Source organism: Epinephelus moara, chromosome 20, assembly GCF_006386435.1.
Source record: "Epinephelus moara isolate mb chromosome 20, YSFRI_EMoa_1.0, whole genome shotgun sequence".
NCBI classification, from domain to species: Eukaryota; Metazoa; Chordata; class Actinopteri; order Perciformes; family Serranidae; genus Epinephelus; species Epinephelus moara.
The window spans coordinates 3,744,932-3,761,528 of record NC_065525.1 but is presented as its reverse complement, the minus strand read 5'-3'; the positions used below and the strand labels follow the sequence as shown (position 1 = coordinate 3,761,528).

At 39.0% G+C, this 16,597-nt stretch overlaps 1 protein-coding gene and 1 pseudogene across 2 annotated transcripts in view; both read left to right on the top strand.

The window, feature by feature from the left end:
- Positions 1-2,950: 2,950 nt before the first annotated feature.
- LOC126408069 (uncharacterized) lies at positions 2,951-5,102 on the top strand (annotated as a pseudogene).
- An 8,813-nt stretch (positions 5,103-13,915) lies between these two features.
- Positions 13,916-16,597, top strand: part of LOC126407405 (paired box protein Pax-6-like) — a 52,666-nt gene continuing 49,984 nt past the window's right edge. For both annotated transcript variants that reach the window (XM_050072268.1, XM_050072267.1), the window contains exon 1: positions 13,916-14,048. In XM_050072268.1, the coding sequence (XP_049928225.1) occupies positions 14,036-14,048 (13 nt within the window). In that variant the 5' untranslated portion in view covers positions 13,916-14,035. The remainder of the gene's footprint in view (positions 14,049-16,597) is intronic.

The window sequence follows — 16,597 nt, the reverse complement described above, 5'->3', positions numbered from 1 at the left end:
CCTGAGGTTTCTACCGTTTTTTTTCCCCGTTAAAGGGGTTTTTTTGGGGAGTTTTTCCTTATCCGCTGCGAGGGTCATAAGGACAGAGGGATGTCGTATGCTGTAAAGCCCTGTGAGGCAAATTGTGATTTGTGATATTGGGCTTTATAAATAAAATTGATTGATTGATTGATTGAAAGAACAATAAAGCAGTTGGTCCACTCTGCCCCTTTCAATAGTTGGCCATAATAACTGTACTGCCCTTGCAGCGCATGTACTTATGCCCTGCTAGACAGCCAGTTAACAGACAAAGTCCCCCAATAAAAACTACAAGGTTTGACTTTTCTTGTGCTCTACCAGTCTTGTTTATTTTGCTTTTTTCTTTTTTGTAAAAGTGAAAAACATAGCAGAAACAAGAACATAAATTAGCATTACATAAAACGCATCACTATGAGTCATCAATCAGTCAATAAATGAACAGAGCTAGCGCCTGTCAGGCCTCTCAGCCGCTATGCATCTCCCAGTTATTAGTCAAGTTTGTGTTTGTCATTCCCCTGTCTTGTGTTTCATTATTTTCATTCACTTCCTGTCTTGCTTTGGTACTCACTGTTGTGTCTCGTTTCAGGTGGCTTCACTTCCTGTCTTTGTCTGATTCCCTCCAAAACCTCACCTGGGTCCCCTCCCCCTTGTGCCTCACCTGTGTCTCATTGTCTAATCACCCCTCTGTGTATATAAGCACCCTCCCTGATGTGTCCTGTTGCCAGATTGTCTTGTGTCCAGCGTTTCCAGCATTCTTTCCTGTGATCAGATTGTCCGTGTAAGACCTTTTTTGCCTTCCTGTGTTTGCCTCTAGCCTAGCCCTTTTGTACCTCTGCCAGATATTATTGCCTTACGTGTACCGACCTTGCTTGCCTGTTTGTTGACTGTGGATTTTTGGACTTGGTCACTTTAATAAACTGCTTCTCAGATTATCTTGAGTGTCTCGCTTTTGGGTTCACCTCACCTTGGCTCAGTTCCCTGACAGCGCCTGTTGCTAGCTAGCGGAGCACATGTTCTACAAAAGTAATCACATTAGTTTCCACTTGCTATTTAAAATAAAAACACAAACGTCTACTAATTTACAGATTATTACAGAATAACTATTCTCCAAGGCCGGAGCGCAGAAAATTCTCAGCACAACATGAATGTGGCTGTCTGCCTAACCTGTGTGTGCTCAAGCAAGATGCAGGCCAAACTCACTACAAAGAGCAGCAGAGCTGAAAATAAAAGTATGAGCACTCACTCTGATGCTACTTCTAAAACCAAAAGAACAGAGCACTCACTGTGACGCTTTTTAAAGGCAGCACAATAACCTTATCAAAATGGTTGTCCTATGTAAATGTTTAAACCTCTTACAACATATACCAGACTATTACTTCCTTTCTATGGAGACACATACCTGAGTTCTCAATAGGCTATGCTTCACTCCTTAGTATTTCATAATCACCTGTTTAAACCACCATGCACTGATGTCACCTTCCAAATCAGCTCCTACAAGGGAATCAGAACTACCATAGCAAAGGGACTTTTTCTGTCATTTTCAGACCTGAGCAATTTCCAAAAATTCCAAACCAGCCTATTGAAAATTATTCCATTTTCTTTTTGAACCACAATGTAAAGAGCCTAATTTCAGTTGTACACACTGAAATAGATACCATTAAGCCTGAAACGCTTAACAATCTTTAAGTCGCTTGGGAGCAGGATTGGGGTTAGAGCTGAGGAATGGGACGTGTCCCATTTACATCTCCTCTCGTGCCAGATACAGTCTTATGTTAAGTGAGCTTTAACATTGCTTTTATTATACTGAAAAACATAGCTAGACTAGCAAGGTTATTTACTGGCACAGCTGATGCATATGACCGCTCTGGACAATCACCTGCTGACAATGGTCCATGTGTTGTGGATCTGCCCCTGCTTATTTGAATCTGGACAGATATTTTTAAACCCTTTAGGGACATATTAGGTGTGGACATTCCACTCACCCCTCTTAGTCATGTTTGGTCCTCCTCCAGGACTAAAACACTCCCATATCTTAAGGGTATTGTGTCATTAAACTTCCTTCTAGCTAGATGCCTCATATTTCTTAAATGGATACATGTATCGCCACCTTAACACAATAAATGAATCAAGGACATATTATTTTATATCAGGCTAGAGAAATTTGATTGCAGGAACTGCTTTACTATTGTATTAGCATTACTTGTTGTTTTTTTTTAATTGGGTTGAATGCCTGATTTTGCCAAAACCTGATGATCATGTGTTGCCTTCCAGCTCAACTACATAAGCTCCTGCCTTCTATTGGGACCCAGTACTTTGTGGTGATCGGGATTCAGGTCTTGTCAGCAGCATAACAGAAATTACCTGCTCAAACTAGCTTTTGCAAAAACCCAGAAATTGTGTTTTCTGGATTTTTGGATTTTGTTTATTTTGTTCCTCCCTCCTGTGTTCCTGTGTTGCATTCGGTCATCTACACACCAGCCCTGCAGCAGCCTCATTAGCCCTTCCCTGCCCCAGAGTTTGACTTAGCCAATCAGCTCCCTGCCTGTTCTTATGCCCAATCACCTTATTCCCTTCACCTGAGCTTCTCTGTCCTTTTCTTCACCTGCACTTTATCCCCTCGTCACTAGTACTAGCCAGTAGTATGTATTTAAGTCCTGGTTTTTACTTGTCTTTTTGAATCCTTGTTTTGTCATGAGATCTTCAGTTTGCTCGAACCTTGAATAAAGAGAGATCTAATTGAGTTCCTGTTGCCTGCAGTCTCCTGTGTTTGGGTCCACCAGCTGCACACCACATGACAAAGATTCGTACCACTCCATGGATAGATCATGTGACCCTCTTGGGGTTGCTTGGAGCCTTGGAGGAAGGCCAATGGCACATAAAGCTCCCTGCACTGGTGCAGGCACATAAAAACTTTGTCCATGGTAGTACGGGAATGATTCCAAACTTTGTGGTGTTTGGGAGGCATGCCCACTTCCTAATCATCGTCCTGGCATCCCCTCAAAACACAGGGAGCTGTTGGAAGTATAGCTCCATCAACAACACTGGACCTTGCTGAAAGCCTACCAGTGGGCTAAGAAGAACACCAACAGTTCAGAGATCAGCAGAGATATAACCGCATGGCAAGGGACCTACCTCTTCTACCTGGGGAAAGAGTGTTGCTGCTCAGAGGTGGATATACTCACCATTTGTCAAAGTGTCTCATCCAAGTCAAGACCAACTAGTTTATGTTGGAGGTAAGGAGGGACCACTTGGACATTGCATTGCAACAACATCCAACCCTGTGGACTGCTGTCAGGGCCTGAGGTCCCAGAGGAAAGTTCAAAATGCACTGCACCTATGCCACAGCTTCCTTTTGTCCTCAAACCAGGGTACAACCACACCCTGACCCCTCTGCTACTGTTCCAGTTGGAAAAATACCCTGGGACTCCTAATTTCTGTGACCCATCTCATAGAAAGCCTGTACCCACTGCATTCCCATTTAGTTACATGAATCTTGCTTTTGAGATACACACTAAGACCGGTTGTCCCCGATTTCTCTTCAACAATTGACCTCAATGATTTCTTAATCGAAATCATCAACGTGTCTCTTAGACCCCATCCCAACTAGGCTACTTAAGGAAGTCTTACCTTTAGTTAACACTCATATATTAGACATGATCAATATATCTTTATTAACAGGCTATGTACCACAGTCCTTTAAGGTAGCTGTAATTAAACCTCTTCTAAAAAAGCCCACCCTGGATCCAGAGGTGTTAGCCAACTATAGACCAATATCTAATCTTCCCTTTCTGTCAAATTTCCTTGAGAAAGTAGTCGCAGACCAGCTGTGTGATTTTCTCCATGATAATAATTTATTTGAGGAATTTCAGTCAGGATTTAGAGTGCATCATAGCACTGAGACAGCACTAGTTAAAATTACAAATGATCTTCTGATTGCTTCAGACAAAGGACTTGTCTCTGTACTTGTTTTATTAGATCTTAGTGCAGCATTTGACACAATTGACCATCAAATTCTGCTACAGAGACTGGAACATTTAATTGGCCTTAAAGGTTTTACACTAAGCTGGTTTAAATCTTATTTATCTGATCATTTTCAGTTTGTTCATGTTAATGATGAATCATCTCTACGAACTAAAGTTTGTTTTGGAGTTCCACAAGGTTTTGTGCTCAGACCAATCCTATTCACTCTATATATGCTTCCTTTAGGTAACATCATTAGAAATCACTCTATAAATTTCCATTGTTATGCGGATGATACTCAGTTGTATTTATCGATAAAGCCAGAAGAAACTGATCAATTAACTAAACTTCATAATTCCCTTAAAGACATAAAAACCTGGATGAGCACCAATTTCCTGATGTTAAATTCAGACAAAACTGAAGTTATTGTTCTTGGCCCCAAACAACTCAGAGACTCTTTATCTGATGACATAGTTTCTCTAGATGGCATTGCTCTGGCCTCTAGCACTACCGAAAGAAACCTTGGAGTAATATTTGACTAACATTTGTCTTTTAATTCTCATTTAAAACAAACCTCATGGACTGCGTTTTTTCATCTGCGTAATATTGCAAAAATTAGGCCTATCCTGACCCGAAAAGATGCAGAAAAGTTGGTCCATGCTTTTGTTTCAAAGCTGGATTACTGTAATTCCCTATCATCAGGTAGCTGTAATAAGTCTTTAAAAACTGTCCAGCTAATTCAGAATGCAGCGGCACATGTACTAACAGGAACTAAGAAACAAGATCATATTTCTCCTGGTTTAGCTTCTCTGCACTGGCTCCCTGTAAAATCCAGAATTGAATTCAAAATCCTACTGTTAACTTACAAAGCTTTAAATGGTCAGGCTCCATCATATCTTAGAGAGCTCATAGTGCCATATTATCCCACCAGAACACTGCACTCTGAAAATGTAGGGTTACTCATGGTCCCTAAAGTCTCCAAAAGTAGATCAGGAGCCAGAGCCTTCAGCTATCAGGCTCCTTTCCTGTGGAATCATCTTCCCGTTGCGGTCCGGGAGGCAGACACCGTCTCCACATTTAAGACTAGACTTAAAACTTTCCTTTTTGATAAAGCTTATAGTTAGGGCTGGCTCAGGCTTGCCTTGTACCAGCCCCTAGTTAGGCTGACTTAGGCAAGTCTGCCGGAGGACCTCCTATAATACACCGAGCACCTTCTCTCCTTCTCTCTCTCTCTCTCCCTTGCTAACACTCATGTCCTGTAACTGCATCTCGCTAACTCGGCTGTACTGCATGTCACTAACTTGGCTTCTTCTCCGGAGCCTTTGTGCTCTACTGTCTCGCAGGTTAACTTATATCGCAGCGGTGCCTGGATAGTGTGACGTGTGTGGTTGTGCTGCTGCTGTGGCCCTGCCTGATGCCTCCTGCTGCTGCTGTTGTCATTAGTCATACTTCTACTGTTATTATACACATATGATTATTGTCACATATGTATACTATCAGATATTAATATATAATTTCAACATATTGTACCACAAGAGCCAGAATTATTATTATAATATTATTACTTTAATTAATGTTGTTGTAAACTATTATCATTACTGTCTGTCCTGCATCTCTCTCTGTCTCTCTTTCTGTCTCATTGTGTCATATGGATTACTGTTAATTTATTATGTTGATCTGTTCTGTACGACATCTATTGCACGTCTGTCCGTCCTGGAAGGGGATCCCTCCTCAGTTGCTCTTCCTGAGGTTTCTACCATTTTCTCCCCCGTTAAAGTTTTTTTTTTTTTTACTTTTATGGGGCTTTTTTCCCTTAAATCTTTATTAATAGGTTAAAAAATAAGTGGAGAAGAGTTAACTATCTTTTTGAGAGCTGTGAATCAGTGGCAGATCTTCCGAGAGGCGACATAGGCAGCAGCCTAGGGTGAAAAGCAGTGGGGGGAAATTGGAAAAACTATTTTTTTTACATTCAGGGCTTGGTCTGGCACTGATGTGAATGTTTGAATATTGAAATCAGGGGCGTTTCAAGGATTTCAGGACATCGGGGAGTTAAGTAGCTCGGATCTCTGTAGTTGGGTCCAGGGAAATCCTCTTCACAAATTTTCTGGATAGATAAGCTCTATTTTTATGCTCTTTTATGCACTCTGGCATCTTATTAATCCTTAAAAAACAATTTGTCAATTATATTTTCCAAATTAATTATGCATTGTGATGTTAAATATATTAATAGTTGTTAGTAATCAGTATTGAGTAGAAACAGAATACATTTCATTAAAACTTCTTCTGATAGCAGATAAAGATAGAATTTTGAGGCCCTTGTGCTTGAGTATTTCCATTTTGTGCTACTTTATACTTCCCCACATCTCAGCGAGAAACATTGTAGGCTACTTTTTACTTCACTACATTTGTCTGCTTTAAAGTTAGATTAAAAATACAACATAATCAGCTAATAAATGATGATGTATATTTACAAAGCAGTATTAAAAGCATTTAAAATGAGCTCCACCTCTACCAGCTGCAACATGAAAGTAATTACTGCTTATGACATCAAATGCTTTGAATGACACAGAGGACCCAAAACTTGCATTTTTGATCTACAATATATACATTTTTTAAGCTTTCATACATGAATGGAGAGACACCTTATTAGACCCAGGGTTTTTTTAATAATTGGTGTTTTCCTACTTTATATATATATAAATATATGTTTATTTTTTGGTAAAATAGTCAATAGCATCAATAACAAAATGATATGCTTATTTTCTAACTATAAATAAGCTATTTTGTAAATCAACTATTTCTGCCTGAAGAAGAGTTTGACTCGAAATGCGTTGCAGAGTGGCAGAGTGGACTGCATGTTTAAGCCTGTGTGTGTGTTTTTTGGCCTGTCTAATGCTGTTTGCTGCAGATTTAAGCCATTGAGGGATGTGTTCTTTGCTTCAGAGTGGCTTCATAATAGCGTGCGCTGGGGCCCATCGTAACCACTTTGCGCCACTAATTCAGCCTATATAGATCCGAGGCTATTCATAAAACACTCGGGGCTGAAGCCTCAGATACCCAGGCCTAACAAGGCCACTTACTGAAATGTTATGTAGTCAGATGCAAGTGTTCAGAATTCAACAAAATAATCTGTTTAAGTTGTGTCAGACTTGAGTGTTTATTTTAGGTTAATGCGACATTAAAGGTTTAAGGCAATAAGTTTCCTTAAATGAACTGAACAGCCCATTGTCACAATGCAATAATGTATGAATGAAGAGAGAGGGAGAGTATGTGTGCCCTGATTCCCATATGTTCAATTCATTGTGTCAATATAATAATGTTGAATAAACATTTATCCTGTTACTTGACATGTATGTTTCTTATGTTATTTTGTTAAATCAATTCATAGAAAACATATTCATAAATTATAATTTGCCTCCGAGGGCTTTACTGCTGTGCTGTACATGAAATGTATTATGCTTATACAGTCACGTCAAGAAACTTACAGACATACAAACATGCATGTTTTCATAATAGCTGTGATACATGTACTTCTGTAGCCCAGCCCATGGACTGAGATTGTTTTGTGAAAATTGCAGAAAAGTAATTCCAATTTAAATGAAAGTCTCACATTGTCAACTTGTCAGGCTTTTTTTTATATCTTTTATTGTAAATGGATGGTTCATAAATGGCTAATACTTTAAGAATGTAGGCTATTTTTTTTTTCTTGACACTAAAAGAAAGGGAACAAATTGGAATGTGTTATTTATTGGTTAATATTCAATGGATTGACCAGACTGCCCAACATCTGATCAAATTGGGCAGTATGTCGCCCATGAAGTGAAATTACTTTGACACCTATCATCAGAAAAAAGAACACAGGAAAACTACTTGTGAAATCCCCATTATTGCAGACTTAATACTAATACTTACAAAGTGACTGGCAAACACCATAACAAGTAGACATCCAGTTTGATCATGGTTTCATTACTTTAATCATAACTGACTGTAGACAGTGTGATGTAAGGTCCGACCAGTGTAACTTATTGTAAAGACTGTTAAAATGAGGGAGTTAGTTTTACTGCATTCGAAAATGTCAGAATGTCATATTTCATGCTGGATGGGTTGAAGGCAGAAATAAATTGGAGGTATACTGTCTGTGAAAATGTGCTTAAAGATATTTTTGAATGTTGAGCCAACTCCTAGGTTGATTACAGGCTGTCAAGTGTCTGTAGGTAAATTACAGTGTCACACTGTACACACACATTGGAAGGGATAAAATAACAACTTTACATAGGTGAGGTGAAAAAAGAAAATAAAGAAAAAAGCAACCTGTAGGATTATGAAAAATATTAACATGAACCCTATGTGAGGTATCTTTCTATACAGGTATGGATCATAAAAGTATGCATGCAAAGGGTTGAATGCACAGCAGACATGAAAAAAAATATTCAGTTTTGTCCAGAAAATGAAATGTAAACTGTACATTAACTCATCATGCTGTGCCTGACGAGGGTTAACTGCATGGAGATGGGTATGTAAACACAAGTTGGCCCGTACAAGCACAGTATCCTGTGTAAAAACTGAATTTAAATAAAAAATATTCATTCTACCTGCATGAAACACAAGGCACTGTAAGCAAGTATATACTGTACATAACTGTTGTTCATGTGCTTATAACATGAATTATTACTAACTAACTAACTAAGATTTTTTTATCCACATTTCATAAACACTCCTCATTTCTGGGGAGATGAATAATAATTAATTTCTGAATTCTTAAAAGTAATTGCATATTGTTCAAACACCAAGAGGCTTTGGCAGATTGATACATTTGTGTGTGTGTGTGTGTGTGTGTGTGTGTGTGTGTGTGTGTGTGTTTTGAAGGCTTCAGATTAAAGGAGTATTCTGCTAATTTTCTTATAAGAACTCCAGTCAAACTCCAGTTTCACATGAATATGCAAAATAGGCAATAACTGGATTACTGTAATACTAATGTAATCTTTGTTTTCTGTGCATATAAACATAGACCATTTTAGGCTTTACATTTTAACATTGATGTTACCATGACTGGTACTACAGTACTGTGCAGTGTAGAAAGCAGTTTATGTTATCTGCTGCAATTGCAGCATCTCCAAGTACAGACTGTGGCCATGTGAATCCAAAGGTGATATGGGGTTGCCAGAGACCAAAGTGCTGTCTTCTTGTCCTGCATAACTTTGACTCAAATTCAGGGAACATAACTCCACTCTCTCTACTATCATGGGTCATTACTGCCCCCTCCCTGTCAACATCTGGGTCAGTAAGGACCTAAAGACAAGGAGAAAAAAAACAGGGTTTGGTTAGTTCATACGTCTTTGTTAAAGGCTCTGTCATGGGGAAAGACAATAAATCATAAAAAAATTAAACATTCCAGGAAAAGTGTATTACATCACCTTAATGTATTTTTCTTCCTGAGACATCAGATTATACTACAAATGCAAATTTAAGCAGGAATGGGGATTTTTGTCACTGAACTGCTGATATACAAGGTTTGTGAGCCTGACAAGATGTCCAGGAGAAATGTGTAGAATGTATTGAATTAAGTATTATATGACTTCAAAATAAGGGCGGCACGGTGGTGTGGTGGTTAGCACTGTCGCCTCACAGCGAGAGGGTTGCCGGTTCGATCCCGGGTGTGGGAGCCCTTCTGTGCGGAGTTTGCATGTTCTCCCCGTGTCTGCGTGGGTTCTCTCCGGGCACTCCGGCTTCCTCCCACAGTCCAAAGACATGCAGATTGGGGACTAGGTTAATTGATAACTCTAAATTGTCCATAGGTGTGAATGTGAGTGTGAATGGTTGTTTGTCTCTATGTGTCAGCCCTGCGATAGTCTGGCGACCTGTCCAGGGTGTACCCTGCCTCTCGCCCGATGTCAGCTGGGATAGGCTCCAGCCCCCCCGCGACCCTCAAGAGGATGAAGCGGTTAGAAGATGAATGAATGAATGAATGACTTCAAAATGTCTTGCTAATGTTACACGACGCACACAGGTAAATGTGGTGATATTATCATTGACAATCTCTGCAAAATATTTAATAAATGGCTAACATTTTTTCTCCTTCATGTTTAAACGTTAGAAAAAACACTGATTCATTTCCACAACTTTCTCATTTACAGTGTAAATACAGTGTACACAAAGTATCACAATATAAAATCAGCACTAAACATACACAGGCAAATTTCAGTATTAAAAAAATAGTGAAACAGATTTTAATAAATTTAACAGGGGAAAAAAAAAGGGTTACCTTAAATTACTAAACTTTTGAATTTCATTCTGTCTAACAGCTGACCTTCAAAGGGCTGCTGCCATGCCTCAGAGCAGGCTGTTGGTACTGAAGCCTGTAACACAGATCGTAAATATCACTACAGTGTCATGTATGGCAAGTTAGGGCTCTGCACAGCTTTAATGTACTAATATACTAGGTATATAGATGTGAAATTTAAGCTTTCTGGTAGTATAATTAATACTACAATGTATGTGGCTTGCCACATGACAGAAGTGCTCACTTAATGGTATACTCCCCCTTGTGGCATAAAGCAGAAAATAACTCTTCGTTCAGCAACATAACGCTGTCATCACCTATCTACCCTCTTCCTGAAATCCTAATGGGGAAATGTTCTCTTCATAGGTAGCTAGATAACTGCATACAGTACTAAGCTACTATTAAATTCATGTGTAATGTCACTATGACTGCCTAAAGGTAACTGCAGTACAGTAATCATAACCGAAAACAATTGATGTTTCAGTGAATGATAAAATGCAAACTACGAACATCAACTCTTAAACTTACACTACATTAGAACTTGAACTGTTAGAATAAACACAAGAACACTTTGCACATACTGCACCATAACTCTATTTATATAACTACTGTACATATATATATTATATTTCTATTTAGTTGCTATATTTAATTGTTAATTGCATTTTTGTGTTTTATACTCCCCAAAGTATAGTGTGATTTTGTGTGTTTATCTTTACAACTTTATGTTAATTGTTCAGCACCGACATACCAAGTCAAATTCCTTATGTGTTGTCCCAGTTTGCCAATAACACAGTCCCATTTGTTAAAGTGGGACAGTAGCAAAATGGCATTTTAAAAAAAGAGTAAGATTCACATGGATGTGATTTTTAAAAAATTATGAATCACCATTACACCCCTTGACAAAATATATCACAATTACAAACTATCCACCAGTTTTATAATTTCTAGAATACTAACATCTTTCACCTCAGAACGCTATGTCATTTTACTTACCATCTTGGTTCACTGCAGAGGGAGTTGAATATGGTGAGCCATGCCCCCAGAAATGATGTCATCAACACAGAACCAATATTTTTTAATCCCATACTTACCTAGAGCTCAATGATGGTTTTTAGTAATACAAATATACACATGTAAAGATAGGCCAAATATGATTAAGCTTAACTGTCCCAGTTTGCCCACTGTCCCACTTTAACCATATTCACCCTATGTATCGTGTTCACGTCTTGTACAGTTTAGATTTCATAGCCTCTGCCTCTTAGGTAATACTTGAATACAGCAACACTTGTCATTGGAAAGTCCGGAAAAGGAAAGAAAGAAGTTACTTATTGAGGCAATCTGCTCTTTCTGATCCGTTTCAATACAGTTACCATAACGTTTCCAATACGAGTGCACTCGAAATGTAGGGGCGGCTAATTTGACCACGGATAGCTTGACTGCACAGTGGCCCTGGAAGGCACTTCTTTGTGGCAATACTGTGCTATCTATGTGGGTAAATGGCTTATGATAAAGGGGGGTATTTAAATAAGACGGCTAACGTTACCGAACTAGCTTGGTTAGCATGACCAGACAGCAACCCACCTGTGCTTCGGCAGACAGCATGTCTCCTGGAGGATCCATTGCAGCACACACTGATACATGCAGTCTGACTGTAGTTAAAAAGAAAAATAACTAACGGTCATGAAGACAAACACACACAAAACATTTATACAAACACTAAACCGGAAGCCAAATGTAAATATTAATGATGTGTCGTTTTATCACATAGGCTACTTTTATTTCTTTTAGCAAAACCAATGTAACGTTACCTCTTGTTACTTTGCTAAATTAGCCTGCTAACACAGTGAAGACATTACCAGAGAATACTAGCAATTTTACCATTCAACCACGACAACACTAACTTATTCGCATACCCTTAACGTCTTCATTAGCTAACGTTACAAACATATTAGGCCTATTGATTGCTAAAATGTAAAACTTTTAGCAACACCAATTTGCGGTCTATCTATCTATCTATCTATCTATCTATCTATCTATCTATCTATCATTATTATAATATGCATTAACAGTCAAAACTACTTGTACCGACTTGTAGTTGCAGCTCTGATTTGTACCTGCAGGTCTGATCCGTAACTGTGGACTCAGTGCACTGTAAAACTTTTTTGTACTTGTGAAAATTTGATGCGTAACTGTAAAAAAAAATTGTAAGTGTAAAAAATTTTTTAACTGTAAAACTTTGATCCATAACTGCAAAACATTTTTGTAATTGTGCAAATCTTTTTCATTTGTTCACAAAATGTGAACAAACACAACACAAAATTTGCATGCATTCATACAAAACTTTTTCGCACAGTTACAAAACGTTTCCACACGTTTACAATACATGTGAAACAAATTTGATTCCATACTGTTGTAGAAGCCATCCTCTTTTCAGCTTCAGCATTTTTTTTTTAAAGATGTTTGCTTTCAGAATTTGCTACAATTTAACTGAATCCATTCTTCCCTCTACCTGTGAAATGTTCCCCATGCCACTGGTTGTAACAAAAGCCCAACCATGATCGATCCACCCCTGTGTTTAACAGTTGGACAGGTGTTCTCTTCATGAAATTTTCTTCCTCCTTTTTTCTCCAAACATACCTTTGCTCACTGAGTCCAAAAAGTTTTATTTCAAGTCCACAGGACTTGTTTCCAAAAAGCATCACGCTTGTTTAGATGTTCCTTTGTAAACTTCTGAAACACTGAATTTTGTGGTGAGGACACAGGAAAGGTTTTCTTCTGATGAGTCTTCCATATTTGTACAGGTGGTGCTGCACAGTAGAACAGTGCACCACCACTCTAGAGTCTGAGAAATCTTCCTGCAGGTCTTTTGCAGTCAAACAGGTTTCTGATTTGCCTTTCAAGCAATCCTTTGAGCAGCCCTTTCTAGAAGTTTTCTTGGACTTCAAGATCTCAGTTTGACCTCCACAGTGCTTATTAACTGCCATGTCTTAATTACAACATGAACTGAGGAAACAGCTACCTGAAAACACTTAGCTATATTCTTAGTCTTCTCCTGTTTTGTGAGCATCAGTTATTTTAGTTTCCAGAGTGTGAGGCAGCTGTTTAGAGGAGCCCATGGCTACTGGTTGAACACTAAGAACACTAATCTTGCTTAAAATGTTGAAAAGCTCATCTTAAAAAAAATATGCCTTTTGGAGATCAGTTCATCTTCATCTACCTGACCTGAACCATGAAAAGGCCCCCAGATTGAAAGTACACAAGAGCATGTGTCCACATACTTTTTAGTATGTTTAAATACTGTTAGTTGTATTTGAACTGTATCTGTAGTGTTTTATGTTGAATATTTACTAATTCCATGCCAATAAAGCACAGTGAACTGAAGCTGAACAAGGGATGAAGTGTAGAAGAGTGATCACAGGAGTGTCACACACGCACGCACACACACGCACGTACGCACGCACGCACGCACGCACACACACACACACACAGACACACACACGCACACACACACACACACTCTCCCAGCTTTCACCACTCCAACTCAAACCCTTCCTCCCCTCCTCTCTCCCTCTCTCTCTCTCCATCCTCTCTCTCTTGGCCCTCCCACTTGCTCTCCCTCCCTCCCTCTCTCCTCCTCCCTCCTCCTCCACAGAGGAGCAGCTCTGTCTCTCTCTGCACTTGTCTCCTCAGTCAAGGAGAAACTAATTGGAGGAAAGAATAGAAGAAAGGAGCTGTTGGAAAACTAAACGAACCAAAACTTTACTTCTTTACAGCATGCCACAGAAAGGTAAGCTCGCTCTCTCTTTCCGCTCCCTCCCTCTCTCTCTCTCTTTCACTCCCTCTCCCCCTCTATCCCTCTCATCTCTCTCTCTCCTTTTCATCTCACTCCATCACTTTGAGCATGGAGTTAAAAAGTTTATCCAGCAGATAAGAACAAGATGGACATGTATGGAACCTAGCTGAGAACGAAAGACAAAAATATTTAAGACAGAAAAATGAAAGAAACGGGGAAATTAAAAAAGGATACATTTAGGAATTAAAATATGACATGTGAGCACTTCAGCAGCTTTAACAACAGAGGAGAAAAGAGAGAAGGTGCAGATGACTGTTTTTAAAGGACAGAGAAACAAAATCGGAATGAGGAGGGAAGAAAGGCAGTTTGCCTCTGTGGTGGCAGAAATGTTTTAGGAAGCAACCGTTCAAATAGACAACGAAAGAGGAAGTGGAAAAAGTTTGGATTTCTTCAGAATTTATTTAATTTAACTAAATCACCAAATATCTGGAAATCAGCAGATGCTTAGCTGCACAAGTTCTTAGGATACTGAATCACCTTGAAAAGAACACGCACATTCATGAAAACCTAAAGAAATTGCTCAGCACGCGCTGTCTAGTCGCTTTTCCATCATCAGCAGCCAAACAGAGAGATGACGATTGTTGTGTGAATATGTGAATTCTTGTATTTGCATCTAAAGCTCACCAGCGGACTGCGGTCCTCGGTTCGGGGTTATTTCCTGATTTTTGCAGACTCACAACTCAGGGCTGACAAAACAGAACAACAAACAAGCAAACAAACAAACAAACAAACAATCCCGAATTCCTGCCGCTTTGACATTCGTGCTGAGAGCGCTTGGTGACGCCGCCCGCTCATTCAGCAGTGTGGATTCATCCTAAACTCACAGCGTGTTCTCTGCTGGATTATAACGGCCGGCCTGGCTGGAGGAAATGGAGAAACTCCATGTTAGAAAACGGAGGACGCGAAATGTATTCTGAAAAGTATAAGCTCATGTGTGTGTTTTATTTGAGTCCTCGTTCATGGTGAATAATTGTCGCGATTTTTCACCTAAATACTCAAAGACTATTTTGAGTATTTTCCCGCTTCATTGCTCTTTGAGTCCATTTTTTAATCTGTCAATAAAATTACTGGATCATTGCAAGTTTGGAGATTTTATTGAACCCGATTATCAAAGGTTTTACGACATGGAGGACTGTTCACTTTTTACTGATACATATCTAACTCCATTTCTGTCGTCCACCCTGACTCATATCATCCCAGCTGGCTCACGACTGACCCTCAACTTTGAAATGTGGTTGAGATGATGTCAGTTGTTGTTTCAACATTAAAACAACATTGAAAAACGCTTAAATCTTGTGGTTGTAAAAAGGCTAATTCTCATAAATCAACTTTGAGATTTCCGAAAGATTTGTTTCAGCGTTGAAACAATTTTAAAACTACGTTGATTCATCCTTGAAAATCAAAACATAACTGAGCCAGTGATTCAGCCATGATGTATGACATTCAAGAGTGAACAAACATTACAATACCAGCAGGGACATCCCTTAGATCTGATTTAGTCAGTTGTACTGAGGAAATTATTTACATGACTAAATTCACATTTTACATATGGGCATGAACTCACTGTCAGTGTCTGCCTGTATGTGCAGATGAGCCGAAATGTCAAGTGACTGTTCTGAAACTCTTTTTCAGCTATTCTCGCAGTCGGCAGGCCTGTTTCTTTGCTCTGTTGTTTATTAGAACATGCAAACAGCTCATCTTTAATATTATGAGGAAACACTGTTTTATTTGACCTCAACTCCAGCTCACACATTTAAATCTATCATTTGTAGCTTATAAATACCGTCACATGTTTATTATTGTCATCTAAAATATTTGATTGAATTGATATGTAAACGGATAGCCTCTGACTGGTTTAAATCTTAACCCTCATCACTTTATTTAAATCTATAATAAGCTAATGGGTAATCCAGCGAAGGCCTTCCGTTTTTTGTTTTATTTTATGGAGGCCTAGACTAAAAGAAGTGAAAGGCCTGCACGAACTCTCTGTGATAAGGAAAAAAAGTTAAAGTTAATTTTAATATTCGGTGTTGGAATCACATTAAAAAAAATCCTTATAAATGTGATTATGAATATGAAAATGCTACAACAATGCGTGCTGTCTTGGAGGGGGGGTGTCTCTTTTTAAAATCCCGAACCAGCAAATCTACAAGAATTGATGATCTAATTAAGCCCGATGTTAATTAACGTCTTAATTAAATCGAATCCAATTAACTGCATGATTAATCAGGTCAGAAATGAATTCATCCAACATGTGAATCTGGAGCATTTTGTGTGTGTGTCAGAGGGACGCGAGCGCGTTGCTCCCATATGTTCTGGTGAACACACGAGATGTTTTGTGTATCTGCCGCGCGCACCTGAGCCACGGTTTGTTTTTGAGGAGCAGAGCAGGGAAGACATCCAACCTCACCGACAAGCACTTTAATATGTTACAACACAGAGCTCAGAAGTAGCTCAGAACTCTGCACTGGCTTTCTTTTGAA